Source organism: Saimiri boliviensis, chromosome 1, assembly GCF_048565385.1.
Source record: "Saimiri boliviensis isolate mSaiBol1 chromosome 1, mSaiBol1.pri, whole genome shotgun sequence".
NCBI lineage: Eukaryota > Metazoa > Chordata > Mammalia > Primates > Cebidae > Saimiri > Saimiri boliviensis.
The window spans coordinates 251,843,123-251,858,330 of NC_133449.1; the positions used below are offsets into that span (position 1 = coordinate 251,843,123).

General features: G+C 38.1%; 1 protein-coding gene across 3 annotated transcripts in view; it reads left to right on the top strand.

Annotated features, from left to right (window-relative positions):
• Positions 1-15,208, top strand: part of SLC38A9 (solute carrier family 38 member 9) — a 92,259-nt gene that overhangs the window by 40,618 nt on the left and 36,433 nt on the right. For all 3 annotated transcript variants that reach the window (XM_074385844.1, XM_039470868.2, XM_074385851.1), the window contains 3 exons: positions 1,584-1,754; positions 8,576-8,635; positions 13,110-13,304. In XM_074385844.1, the coding sequence (XP_074241945.1) occupies positions 1,584-1,754; positions 8,576-8,635; positions 13,110-13,304 (426 nt within the window). The remainder of the gene's footprint in view (positions 1-1,583; positions 1,755-8,575; positions 8,636-13,109; positions 13,305-15,208) is intronic.

Sequence of the window (15,208 nt, forward strand, 5' to 3'; positions counted from 1 at the left end):
CATCAAACATAACAATTACCTCAAAGTAGTTCAAAGCATGGGATTATAAAATTATCCTTTGATGACAATTGAAATACTCTTTCATAGGTTATACTTATCTATATTCTTCCTTGAACATTGAAATGTAAAATAAAAAGTTTATATTAATACAATAACTCTATCATAGAAAGGCAAATGTTTTCTAGTTTTTTGTTTTCTTATGTAAATTTCTACTCTAAATGAAAGGAATGTCTAAATACGTATTTTATAAAGTTATTCATATTGTATTTTAGTTGTCTTCTACTTTATCACCTATTTTTTAGTACATTTTATGTTTCTACAATCACTGTTTTTGTCTCTTAATGATTGTATGCAGTTGCATGTGGCAGCTATATTGTATTTGCTTAGTCATTGCCCTATGTTGTATATTAAAGTTGTTGCTTATTTTTGGTACTCTAAAGAATATTCTTCTAAAAATATTTTATATATGCTTTCTGTATTCTTTTAAATTACTTCCTTTTTAGTGCAGTGGTGGGATCATGGGTCACTGCCGCTGCAACCTCCTGGGCTCAGGGGACCCTCCCACCTCAGGCTCCCAAGTAGCTGGGACTGCAGGTACGCACCACGACGCCCAGCTAATTTTTGAATATTTTTGTAAAGATGGGATTTCGCTAATTTTTGAATATTTTTGTAAAGATGGGATTTCGCCATGTTGCCCAGGCTCGTCTCCAAATCCTAGGCTCAAGCAATCTGCCCACCTCAGCCCGGCAAAGTGCCGGGATTACAGACCTGAGCCACCATGCCTAGCCCTGTTTGTCTTTTCCATTGTAATTTGTTTCTTCACTTGCTAGAAGAGGATAACCTTTCATGTTCTATTTCTACATTCTGTTTTCTAACTTTTTTGTTTTTTAACTTTGTTCTGTTTTTGTTTTTGTTTTTGTTTTGAGAGAGAGTCTCACTCTGTCATCCAGGCTGGAGTGCAGTGGTGTCATCTCAGCTCACCGCAACTTCTGCCTCCCAGATTCAAAAGACTACAGGCATGTGCCACTGTGCCCAACTAATTTTTTTGTATTTTTTGGTAGAGACAAGGTTTCACCATGTTGGCCAGGCTGGTCTCAAACTCCTGACCTCAAGTGATCTGCCTGCCTTGGTATCCCAACGTGCTGAGATTACAGGCATGAGCCACCGTGCCTGGCCTATTCGACTTAGTTTTCTGAAATTTATATTGGCATGTGGTAGAAAGTGTGACTCCAGAAACTTTCCCCTATGTTGTTATCTGAATATGCCAAATATTAAGTAATGTTTTCTGCCCCTTACTGATGCATTTGTTTAACCTTAGTTTATCACTTGCTTTTATTACTTATAAAATGTTACAATGCTATAATCTGTTTCTCAGGTTACCTGTACTATTTTTTTAATCTACATTTCTTTTTTTATGGTTCTATAATGTTTTAATTTTATTATCTCATAATATATTCTAATGTCTAGTAGTAGAATACCCATAATCTTTCACTAAATATTTTGAGTTTATTTGGGGAATATAAATTATGAATATGGAATATATGATCAACATTTAGTTTTATTCTTTCTCTTATTTTATCTAGCTTCATTGGATACCACTACCTGGGAATATCCAGATGTCTGCAGACATTATTTTGGCTCCTTTGGGCAGTGGTCGAGTCTCCTTTTCTCCTTGGTGTCTCTCATTGGAGCAATGATAGTTTATTGGGTGCTTATGTCAAATTTTCTTTTTAATACTGGAAAGTTTATTTTTAGTAAGTATCTATATCATATGCTTTTAATACAGTACTTTCAAATGCAATTCCCACTGTAATGTTAGTTCTAGCCTTAAATTCTAGGACTTGAGTAAATAAAATAAGAAGTAATATATGTAATTCTGGAAAATATGTTTTATTCAGTTTGCTTTCTATGGTTGTGATCTCAAATATAATGTTTGTTCATTTCCAAACATTAATTTTCGAATGAATATAACTCCAAAATCTTTAGTTAATATAAAATATATCTATAATTCAATAGATGTTTTAAGTATTTTTTCACTGAAGAACTTGATATGTAGGCTCTAGCGGAAACAAATTTTAGCCACTTATTTTCAACACATTAGGATATAAGATTAGAAAGTCAAAGAATAATGGAATTTATATGATAAATATATTATTGATATTTACATATCATAAATTCTGAAGAGAGTCTTAGAAATCAGTCAAAATACTTGTTTAGATTGGATAGAGGAAGTTCATTTTTTTAATTAATGAATTTGTTTTGTTTTTTTTTTTTTGAGACAGGGCCTTGCTATTTTGCCCTGGCTGGTCTCAAACTCCTGGGCTGAAGTGATCCTCCCACCGCAGCCTCCTGGTTACAGGCTCCTGCCACTGTACTGAGCTGGAAGTTTATTGTATAAGATACCAAACCTTTTTCCCTATAAAGGTTTTACTGAAGTTTTTACCAAACCTAAAGTTTGGTGTATGTTTAGCAGCTTTAAATAAAACATATATTTAAAATCTGGATTTATATGAAAACAAAATTTCAAAATAATTTCTAACATAATCGCCATGTTGGCCAGACTGGTCTCAAGCTCCTGACTTGAAGTGATCCTCCCGCCTTGGCTTCCCAAAGTGCTGGAATTACAGGCGTGAGCCACCATACCCAGTCCCTAGCATCTTTATTGTTTAAAAAGTTACAAAATATTTCAAACTACAAAAAAAATGCAGAAGCTAATATAAATACCAGTATATTCACTAATAAGTTTTCATGTCTTAACATTTTATCATATTTTTATTAGATCTCTTTTTTTTTTTTTTTTTCAGTAGAGACAGGGTATCAATATGTTGCCCAGGCTAGTTTCTGCCTCCTGGCCTCAAGTGATCCTCCCACCTCAGCCTCCTAAGTAGTTTGAATTATAGGCACAGGCTGGGTGCGGTGGCTCATGCCTGTAATTCCAGCGCTTTGGGAGGTCAAGGCGAGTGGATCAGTTGAGCTCAGGAGCTCGAGACCAGCTTAGCCAACATGGTAAAACCCCGTCTCTACTAAAGGCATTCACCTATAATCCTAGCTACTCAGGTGGCTGAGGTACGAGAATCACTTGAACCTGGGAGGCAGAGGTTGCAGTGACAGAGATCACACCACTGCACTCCAGCCTGGACAAAGATTGAGACACCATCTCAAAAAAAAAAAAATTATAGGCACAAGCCACTATACTAGTTAGTTCTATATTCATATAAAAAGAAAATTTGGATAGAGTGGAAGGCCCATGCATAATCCTTCTCAATCTCATTTTCCTTCTTTTCTGAATTTGGTGTTTATCAATCCCATACACTTTTTGGACTTTTACTGCATGAATATATGAGCTATTGATTTGCATGTTTTTTTGTTTTTGTTTTTGTTTTTTTGAGACGGAGTCTTGCTCTGTCGTCAGGCTTGAGTGCAGTGATGCGATCTCGGCTCAATCTCCACCTCCCTGGTTCAAGCGATTCTCCTGCCTCAGCCTCCTAAGTAGCTGGGATCACAGGTTTGTGCCACCACACCCAGCTAATTCTTGTATTTTCAATAGAGACGGGGTTTCACCATGTTGGCCAGGATGGTCTCGATCTCCTGACCTCGTGATCCACCCGCCTCAGCCTCCCAAAGTGTTGGGATTACAGGTGTGAGCCACCGCACCCGGCCTCATGTTTTTAATCTACACAAATGCTTTTGCAACTTTCTTTCTGTCTTTCATCATCTCTATTAATATACAAAGTTCATTATAATTGCCTATAGTATTTGGTAATATGAATATACAACTTTTTTTAATCTGTTCTCGTTGATAAACATTTAATTTATTTTCACTTATTGTACTATTACAAGCAAGTCTATTAAACATCCTTATTTCTGTCTCTGACCTTATAGACACCCTTCTGGAATTTAAGATATTCACATTTTCAACCTTAATTGAAATTTCAGAATTGTTCTTTATCATGCTTGTACCAAGTTTATGAAAGGTCCCCTTGTTCCACATCCTCACTCACACTCAGTATTATCAGACTTAAATTTTGCCATCAGGATGTGGTTTTAGTTTGCATTTCTCCTCATAAGGAGTAGCATTAATCATTTTTCTTAATTGTATTGACCATTAAATAGCTTATTCATATATTTTGCCCATTTTTCTTTTTCTTCTTTTTTTTTTTTTTTGAGATGGAGTCTTGCTCTGTTGCTAGGCTGAGCAAGACTTCATCTCAATCTCTGCTCACTGCATCTTCTAGCTCCCTGGTTCAAGTGATAGTCCTGCCTCAGCCTACTGAACAGCTGGGATTACAGGCACACACTACCATGACCAGCTAATTTGTGTGTTTTTAGTAGAGACAGGGTGTCACCATGTTGGCCAGGATGGCCTCAATCTCCTGACCTCGTGATCCACCTGCCTCAGCCTCCCCAAGTGCTGGAATTACAGGCATAAGCCACCATGCCTGGCCTCTTTTGCCAATTTTTCTATCAGATTCTTGGTCCTTTTCTTACCTGTAGGAACTTTGTAAAGTGCAGTAACCTTTTATCCACTATTGTGTTGGCAAATATCTTCTAATTAGTGGCTTGTCTTCTCTTTTTATATGGTAGCTCTATGTTATTCAAAAGTTTTTTATTTTATTGTAAAATTACTGTTTTTCTCCATTATGGTTTATAACTGTTCCATATACATTTTAGAATCAACTTATCAAGTTCCACAAAATTCCAATCAGAATTTGATTGGAATTGCATTGATTTCATCAGTTGGGATACACACAGTACAGTAATTGATATGGTCAAGTATTGAGTTAGAATTCAGTTGACATTGCATTGGATTTATTGATGTGGAGAGAACTGATATCATTTAGATACTGAGCCTTCCTATTCATGACTTTGGCATGGCATAATCTCTGGTTTACTTAGGTCTTTAAAAAATATTCTTAAAGATTTTCTTGATCAGCATCTTTTATTTTTTTGGACTTTTTCCTCTGGATCTTAGCATTTTTTATATAACCATAGTTTTAATATACAAATCTGCAGTTTTTATTATAAAAAATTTTAAGTACAAAGTAAACAGAATAGTATAATTTCCCCTTACTTAGTTTTAACAGTTATCAACATTCTGTCTTTTTAAAATCATCTATAGTAGTGCTTTTCAACCATTTTTTCATTATTATCCCTTCAAGGAGACTTTTTAGATTTTTTTTCTGATCACCCCTCTTATGAAATTTTAATACCAAAGATATATTGTAAATCTCCTTATGAACTATATGTATACATATGCTTTAGCTGTAAAAAAGAGTTTCTTTTACCTTCTAAGAATGAATTTTGTCCCTCTTGAGAGTAGCATCACATCCATTGAGAAGACATAATCCATGCTACACCCACTCCCCACCCCAGTTCAATATTAGTATATGTATCGTTCTCTTTTTTAGATAGAATTTATTCATTGAACTATACGTCTTAATCACACTATTTTGAAATATACATACATCTATATAACCCACACCTCCTTCAAGAAATAGAACATTTCATCTTCCCAGAAAGTAATGATATATTTTTGATTATACATTCACATTATTTGTTGCTATTATAAAAATAACCTAATTACATTTTGAATGTTTTTTTGAGACAGGGTCTCACTCTTTCACCCAGGCTCTGGGGTGCAGTGGTATGATCACGGCTCACTGCAGCCTCAACCTCTCCAGGCTCAGGTGATCCTCTCACCTCAGCCTCCCGAGTAGCTGGGACTACAGGCAACTACCGCCATATCTGGCTAATTTTTGTATTTTTTTTAGAGATGGGTTTCATCATGTTGCCCAGGCTGGTCTTAAACTCCTGAGCTGAGGCAATCCACTCACCTCAGCCTCCCAAAGTGCTGGGATTACAGGCATGAGCCCCCTGTTCTGCCTCTTGAATGTTTATCTTGAATCTAGCAAACTTGCTGAACTCACTGATTTTAAAAATTTTGTAGATGCACTTTGTGTTTTCTATTTAAATAATCATATCATTTGTGAATTTAAAAAGCTTCCTGTCCAGGTGTGGTGGCTCACACCTGTGATCCCAGCACTTTGGGAGACCAAGGCAGGCGGATCACCTGAGGTCAGGAGTTTGAGACCAGCTTGGCCAACATGGTGAAACCCTGTGTCTACTAAAAGTACAAAAATTAGCTGGGTGTGGTGGTGGGTACCTGTAATCCCTGCTACTCAGGAGGCTGAGGCAGGAGAATTGCTTGAACCTAAGAGACAGAGGTTGCAAGTGAGCCAAGATCACTCACTGCACTCCAGCCTGGGCGACAAGAGTGAGACTCCATGTCAGGAAAAAAAAGCTTTCTGGTTTTTTTTAATAGTTCATATAAGTATACATACATTTATATTTATATACGTGTATACTTATACAGACACACAGACACATATGTATAAATGTGTATCTATATGTATATATGGATGGTTTTTTAAGTGTGAAGTTCCATTGAAGCAGTGCTTGTAGATATTCTTATACTGTTAGTAAGGAAATCTTTCTAATGTTTCACAAATATTATGTTTGTTGTGGGATATTAGTTGTAAGCTTTAATAGTTTAAAGACATTCCCAACTATGTCTTTAATGTTTTCTTAAGCATTTTCATTAAAGTGGTTGAATCTCTTGAGATAATCAAAAGATATTAAGAGACAAGAGATCTTGATTAAATTTTCTCCTCTATCAATATGATGAATTAAATGAATATGTTTTGTAAAATTTAAACCATCCTTGTATTGTGGGATAAACTTAAATAAGTTCATTAGTCATGACATGCATTTTTCAAATACCTTACTGGATTGAGTTTGCTTTTTTGGAGGGGTAGGAGCTAATATCTGTTTAGATTTTTTTTTGTCTTTTCCTAACAAATACTGGCCTATGGTTTTCCTTTTTCATGCTGTCCTTGAGCCTTGGTGTATTAGTTTCCTAAGGGTGCAGTAACAAATTACCATAAATGTGTTTACAATAACACAGATTTCTTTTTTCATAACTATGGAGACTAGAGGTGTGATATCAAAGGGTCAGTGGAGCCCTGCTCCCTTCTAAGGATCTAGGGAAGAATCCTTCTTTGTCTCTTCCTAACCTTTGCTGGTTGATGGTGGTCCTTGACCTTCCTTGGCAAGTAGGTACGTCACTCCAGTTTCTCCCTCCATCTTCACATGGCCCTCTTACCTCTGTATGTCTGTGTCCAAATTTCCCTCTTCCTATAAAGACATCAATCATTGGGCTGGGCATGGTGGTTCACGCCTGTAATCTCAGCACTCTGGGAGGCTGAGACGGGTGGATCACCTGAGGTCAGGAGTTCGAGACCAGCCTGGCCAACATGGTGAAACTCCATCTCTACTAAACATAGAAAAATTAGCCAGGCGTGCTGGCGGTCGCCTGTAATCCCAGTTACTTGGGAGGCTGAGGCAGGAGAATTGCTTGAACCCGGGAGGTAGAGGTTGCAGTGAGCTGAAATCATGCCACTGTACTCCAGCCTGAGCAAGAGCAAGACTGTCTCAAAAAAAATAATAACTAAAATAAAAATATAATAAAATGAAAGACATTAGTCATTGGCTTTAGGGCCCACCCTAATCCATTATGACCTCCTCTTAACTTGGTTATGTCTACAAAGACTCTATTTTTAAATAAGGTCACATTCTGAGGTTTCTAGTGGAAATAAATTTGGAGCTATTTTACCCAGTATGCTTTGTGTCAAGATTTTACTAGGCTTATTGTAAGTCTTTGCCATCAAGAAATTATATGAAGATTCACAAATTTCAATCTTAAATCATTGGAGATATTGTAAAATCCCAGAGTACTACACTGTTTCTTTTATCTTGGGAAACATTCAGAGAAGATGAGTAAATATTTAACTTACTTTCATGACTTAAAACCTAACCCAGCACCTTTTACCATCTTATTCAAGTTTCACAACAAATAATTTTATTAATGGTTACTAAGGTTATAGAAGGTTAATATCAAACAGAATAAAGTAAACCCCCTCAGGCTAGCAGGTAAGCATATTCTCTGCCTAATCTCTCCTTCACTGTAGAATGATATGAATGCTCAGCCATCTGCATGTGCTTTATTCTTTGTTACTTCCTTTAGTTTAACTCAGTGGTTAGTGGTTCTTATGTGTATAACAATTCGTATATAGCCTTGGATCTATAAAAGTATGTATTATACTTTGTAAAAAAACTTTAAGTGATTTTCTAGGTAAGATTAGCTGTGTATGAGTGTTGGTTTCCCCTTTTTGCACACATTAGAACTGTATTCTATGTGAGATGTAACTTTAGTGTGAGTATAAGAAAAAAAAGTACATATCTTTATTCTGGAGCTTTAAACTATATTAATTCAGTGTTGTGGATAGATTTTTTTTTTAAATTTTCCACAATGGCACTGTGAAGCCATTAAATTATCATTTCTATATGTGAAGAAAACTGTAAAAGGTGAAGCTATATTAACAGTGAAGTAGTCTTCGTTCTGTGGACTAGATTACTACACAGATATTAAAAGATTCTTATAACTAAAAAGCCTTAAAGGATAATAGATTTAGTACTTTCCTTCAGCGTTAAACTATATTTTTTCCTTCATTTTTAGATTTTATTAATCACATTAATGACACAGACACTGTACTGAGTACCAATAATAGCAACGCTGGTAAGTAGTTTGGGATGTTGTTTGTTTCTTTACTCTCCACCTTGCTCCCAAAGGATTTAAGGTAGAACATGTGGCCTTATTTTAGGTAAATGATTAGCAGAAAATTATTATGTTTACTGAGCTGCTACTAAATTGTTGGTAATTAGTGAGTTTTTAAAAAAACCCTCCAAAAGGCTGTGTTAATGTAAGCCAGGCGAGAGGTTGTATTAATGTGAGCTAGGCAACATTTAGTTCATATTATACAACTCACAATTTTATCTACAGTATCCATATTTGCCTGTGAATAATCAATATTTTCAAGAACCTGTATCACTATTAATTATATCAGAGGTCTAGAAGCATAGTTCTCAGTTTGTTAACTTAGTTTTGGAGATGTATTGTTTTAGTTACTAACATATACGCTATACAATTTGGTAACCTGTAAAATGATTAATTTTCTAGTAATAAACAGAGGTTAGTAACTAAATATATATTTCATTAGTAACGAAAAATAAATGGAAGCTTTGGCTCCAAAAGAAATTAATTTCTTAGACGTTTTTATTTATTTAAAAAAAACAAACAAACAAAAAAAAAAAACAAAAAAAAAAACCCTACGGCCAATGGGTTTAATCCAGTATGGCAGTTACAGAGAAAGTGAATATAAATACTGATAATATAACCTTGGTAGCAGTCATGCTGTTAAACTTGAACATTACCTATAGCTGTATGTATTTAGATTTCAGGGATACTAAATTGATGTCATGTTGATGGAGGTGCACATTGATCACTAAGAGGATAATTCATTTGGCCAGGCGAAGTGGCTCTCGCCTGTAATCCCAGCACTTCGGGAGGCCAAGACGGGCAGATCACCCAAGGTCGGGAGTTGGAGACCAGCCTGACCAACATGGAGAAACCCCATCTCTACTAAAAATACAAAATTAGCCGGGCATGGTGGCGCATGCTTATAATCACAGCTACTCGGGACGTTGAGGCAGGAGAATCGCTTGAACCTGGGAGAAGGAGGTTGCAATGAGCCAAGATTGCACCATTGCACTCCAGCCTGGGCAACAAGAGTGAAACTCCGCCTCAAAAAAAAAAAGGGATAATTCATTAAATACATTTATTAAGCCTGCTATGTGTCAGGAACTGTTCTAGGCTCTGGGGACATAATAATGAACAGATGAAAGTTTGTCCTCTCATGAAGTATACATCCTAGTGTTTGCTACTCAGTGTCTTACTTTGCCCCTAATTAAACCTATCTTTTGTTAATGCTAGAAAATGAGTGAGTGAAGTACTAGCTTTTATTCCTGTGAACACACCCATATACCTTTGAATTATAATACTAAAATATCTTGTGCCCTATCCCTCAGAATTTTCAAAGAACCAAATAACATCCTTGTATTTAAAGAGAAAATTATTTTGCTATACCTATTCTGATACTAATTGATGAAACTGGTTTACTAATATCTAAATTTAATAGTATTTCTCCTCCAGTAGGGAGTCAGTTCATCACTAAGGTAATAAATATTAATATCACAGTCATGTTGACGATTTAGAGAACACTATCAGCAAAGTCAGATTACTTTGTATAGTGATATCTTATATCCCCCACTTCTTTATTTCTCTGCTAATGTTTATTTTGAACAGTGCAGTAAATAGTGAGAGTATGAAACAATCCATTTCAGTTAATGTAAAAAATTTTAGCTGCTGGGCATGGTGCCTCACACTTTTAATTCTAATACTTTGGGAGGCCAAGGCAGGAGGATTGCTTGAGCCTAGGACTGGCATCTGCAAACTACGGCCCGTGGGCCAAATGCGGCCCCCTGAGGCCATTTATCCGGCCCCCCGCCGCACTTTAGGAAGGGGCACCTCTTTCATTGGTGGTCAGTGAGAGGAGCACAGTATGTGGCGGCCTTCCAACGGTCTGAGGGACAGTGAACTGGCCCCTTGTGTAAAAAGTTTGGGGATACCTGGCCTAGGAGTTTGAGATCAGCCTGGGCAACATAGCAAGACCCCATCTATAAAAAAAAGTTTTAATTAACTGGACATAGTGGCATGTGTCTGTAGTCTGTGCTACTCAGAACACTGAGGCAGGAGGATCGCTTGAGCCTGAGTGGTTAAGGCTACAGTATGCCATAGTTATGCCACTGCCCTCCAGCCTGGGTGACAGAGACCCGGTCTCAAAAAAAAAAAAAATTACAGCTAACATTCATTGAATACCTGTTTGTAGGCATTCTATTAAATGTTTTACAGCTACCCTAAATGGTAGATACTGTCAACTCCATTTTCCAGATGAAGAAACCAGGGCACATAGTAGTTAATTTCATCGAAGGACACCTTACTATTAAGTGGCAGAGTTGAGATTCATTTTTCAATTACCTTCCACAGCCTGTGCTCTTTTTTTTTTTTCTTCCTTCTTTCTTATTTTTTGGAGACAAGCTCTCTTTCTGTTGTCTAAACTGGCCTACAGTGGCATAATCACAGCTCACTGCAACCTGGTACTTCTGGGTTTCAGCAATCCTCCCACCTCCACCTCCCAAGTAACTAGGACTATAGTTATACACCCCATCCAGCAAAATTTTGCTATTCTTGTAGAGACAGGGTTGCCATGTTTTCTAGGCTAGTCTCAAACTCCTGGCCTCAGTGATCCTCCTGCCTCAGCCTCCCAAAGTGCTGGGATTAAAGGCATGAGCCACTGTGCCCAGCTGCCATAGCCTGGCTATCGTAACCTGTGCTTTTAACCACTATAATTAGCACAGGAAAATTTCTGTCCAGAGCATAGAAGAAAAAAGCACACTAAAACGTTGACTAAGGAGAAAGAAAATTCTTACAAAGAGCTGATTATTAGCAAAAGCTCTATTGTGACATTAGAAACAATGAGAATGGCTGGTATTCTGCCTGTTAACCAAAGAAGTTGCCACTGATAGATCAGTATTTAAGAAACACATTTAGGCTGGGTGCAGCAGCTCATGCCTGTAATCACAGCACTTTGGGAGGCCAGGGCAGGTGGATCATGAGGTCAGGAGTTCAAGACCAGCCTGGCCAACATGGTGAAACCCCACCTCTACCAAAAATCCAAAAATTAGCCAGGCATGGTGGGATGCGCCTGTAATTCCAGCTACTCGGGAGGCTAAGGTAGCAGAATCGCTTCACCCAGGAGGTGGAGGTTGGAGTGAGCTGAGATCATGCCATCGCACTCCAGCCTGGGCAACAGAGTGAGATCCGTCTTAAAACAAAAAAAAAAGAAAAGAAAAGAAACATACATTTTACTGACTTCGCAGTTGTCTGGATACCATCTGGACTCTTAGGCTTTTATCAAATGTGATTAACTTCCAGAATTATTTTGGATTGTTGGGATTCAAGATTCTTGCATTTTTATCAGTGATTATAATACTGTGGCAGCCGTTTCAATGATGTTTGCTTTTTAGTCCAAACCCATAGATTTTGTTTGTTGTTAAAAAGAAACCTGTTCTTTGGCCTTTGTATGGTTGTTTTGTTTTGTTTTGTTTTGTTTTGTTTTTTTTGAGACGGAGTTTCGCTGTTGTTACCCAGGCTGGAGTGCAATGGCGCGATCTTGGCTCACCGCAACCTCTGCCTCCTGGGTTCAGGCAATTCTCCTGCCTCAGCCTCCTGAGTAGCTGGGACTACAGGCACGCGCCACCATGCCCAGGTAATTTTTGTATTTTTAGTAGAGATGGGGTTTCACCACGTTGACCATGATGGTCTCAATCTGTTGACCTCGTGATCCACCCACCTCGGCCTCCCAAAGTGCTGGGATTACAGGCGTGAGCCACCGCGCCTGGCCTGTATGGGTTATTAATGTAATAAACAGTCACCCTAAATGATATTTTTTATACTATTGTATAAATAAGACCTAACACCATCCAGCCCAATATTTTCTCTCTAGCAATGGAACCAAGGGATATTTGGTGGGATATTTTTGTAGTTTCTGGTAGAGTTTAAAGATAATATCTTAGGACTGGGCACGGTAACTCATGCATAATCCCAGCACTTTGGGAGTCCAAGGTGGGTGGATCACCTGAGGTCAGGAGTTCAAAACCAGCGTGACCAACATGGCTAAATCCTGTCTCTACTAAACATACAAAAAATAGCTGGGCATGGTGATGTGCGCCTGTATTTCCAGCTACTAAGGAAGCTGAGACAAGAGACTTGCTTGAACACAGGAGGTGGAGGTTGCAGTGAGCCAAAATCATGCCACTGCACTACAGCCTGGGTGACTCTGTCTCAAAAAATAAATAAATAAAAATAAAGATAGTATCAGAAATTTTAAAGATTCGCTCACCCTTATTTATTTTTAGGTGAAGGTTTCCTAATATTCCTAAAATTAACCCTCTATTTTTTCCAGAAAGGAGATATTTAGGCTTCTAGGAAAAGTTGAAGTTTGGTAGAACAAGTGTCTATCTCTAGGGGCAGTCATTTTGTGTTGTTGTTGTTGTTTTGTGGTCTTCTCTAATCTGGTGCTTTCCTATTGCAGTGATTTGTCCAAGTGCCGGGAGTGGAGGCCATCCTGACAACAGCTCTATGATTTTCTATGCCAATGACACAGGAGCCCAACAATTTGAAAAGTGGTGGGATAAGTCCAGGACAGTGCCCTTGTATCTTGTGGGGCTTCTCCTTCCACTGCTCAATTTCAAATCTCCTTCATTTTTTTCAAAATTTAATATCTTAGGTAAGTAGTAGCACTGATTATGGAGACTTTGTGTAATAGAATATGTGGTGGAGTCTAGGGAAATACGGTCTGAGTGGGGAGTTTCCTTCCAGGCCTATTCATTTGTGTTTAATTTGTTTGTCCTTCCATTCTTCCTTCCTTCCTTTCCTTTCCTTTTTCTTTTCCTTTTTCCTTTGCTTTTTCCTTTGCTTTCCGAGTTTTGCTCTTTTTGCCAGGCTGGAGTGCAATGACATGATCTCACCTCACCTCAGCCTCCCAGGTAGCTGGAATTACAGGTGTGCACCACCATGACCAGCTAATTTTGTAGTTTTTAGTAGAGGTGAGTTTTCACCATATTGTCCAGGCTGGTCTCAAACTCCTGACCTCAGGGATCCACCTGCCTCAGCCTCCCAAAATGCTGGGATTACAGGCGTGAGCCACCATGCCCAGCAATTTATTCCTTCTTATGATAACATGATTTTTGTATTTTTTTGTGGAATTTGGCATGGAGAAAAGTGTAGTGTAGATGACCATTTTGGGTTTGATTTTTTTTTTTTTTAATAACATGAATTACTTGGTTTCTCATTCTAAACTTACCGAACAATTCTTTCTCATTTCCTCTGAGGATACAACTAGATTAAATAGACGAAAGTTTCAGAAGGAGAGATCCAAATTGGATATTGTAGGAATTCTCAATTCTAAGGGTTGGAAACAGAACTTATAAGGAAGGTTATGGAATGTTTTTTCCTACAGTCTCTAAGAGTATTATGCAGAATTATCACCTGACTTTGAACCTGGGAGATGACTCTCTATCTCAGGCTTCTTAGGTTCATTCTGCTTTTGCTCTCTTCCTCAGTGCTTTTTTTTCTTAGAAGACTATTGCCTTGTTCAAGGAACAGACCTCTGTCTGTGAGCCCTGCTTTTCAGAAACCACTAAATGAATGTTTTTACCCCACTTAAGATGGCAAAAGGAAGCCCCAGTGAAAGTTCAGATCTTGGCAAAAGCAAGGATATCCTTCATAAAGAATTGATAACTCCACTTAAACCATACGATTTTACCTTCTCCCTGTGGATGTGATGATCTCTGGCAGGCAGCCTAGCAGGCGTCCCCAAACTACGGCCCGCGGGCTGCATGCGGCCCCCTGAGGCCATTTATCCAGCCCCCCCACCGCAGTTCAGGAAGGGGCACCTCTTTCATTGGTGGTCAGTGAGAGGAGCACACACAGTATGTGGCGGCCCTCCAACGGTCTGAGGGACAGTGAACTGGCCCCCTGTGTAAAAAGTTTGGGGACGCCTGGCCTAGAGTATAAAATAAATAGATTACTCATCCTATCAAGGAGCAAGGAAGTGGCTTCTAGGTTTCCAGAAGACCAAAGGAAAAGGTAAAGATATTTCTCTTTGCCTGTCTGCCTCACAACAGGATTCACTGTAAGCTGCCGTAGACACAGAAGATAAAGAGTTGTGGTTATATAAGCTCTGGCCTCTTGTTTTCATCCTTTCTGTATCAGCTAATCTCCAGACCCACAGTAGAGCTTATATCACTCATTCGTGGTTTCCTGATTTGCTTGCCAACTTTTTCTATGAAACAGATCTTTCAAAAGAATATAAACTTACAGAAGGATTTGCTCAATTGGGCACAACAATCATCAGACTTCCAACCAGGTTGATTGCTCATTCTCCAGCTCCTTAAGGATGTTCTGCTTTAGTTCTTTTCCTTGGTACTTTCCCTCTCTCTTAAAACCATAGCTTCATTAGAGGAATTAGCATTTAAGGCCTTCCTAAGTTTCCTGACTCTACTCCGGAATGACTAGACTTAATTTCTTAAAAGGAATAATCTTCTACCTTCTACAATACTAAAAATTCTGAATGCCCACTTTACCATGTATATAATACCTGAGAATGGAGTCTGGAATCTCCATCTAGCA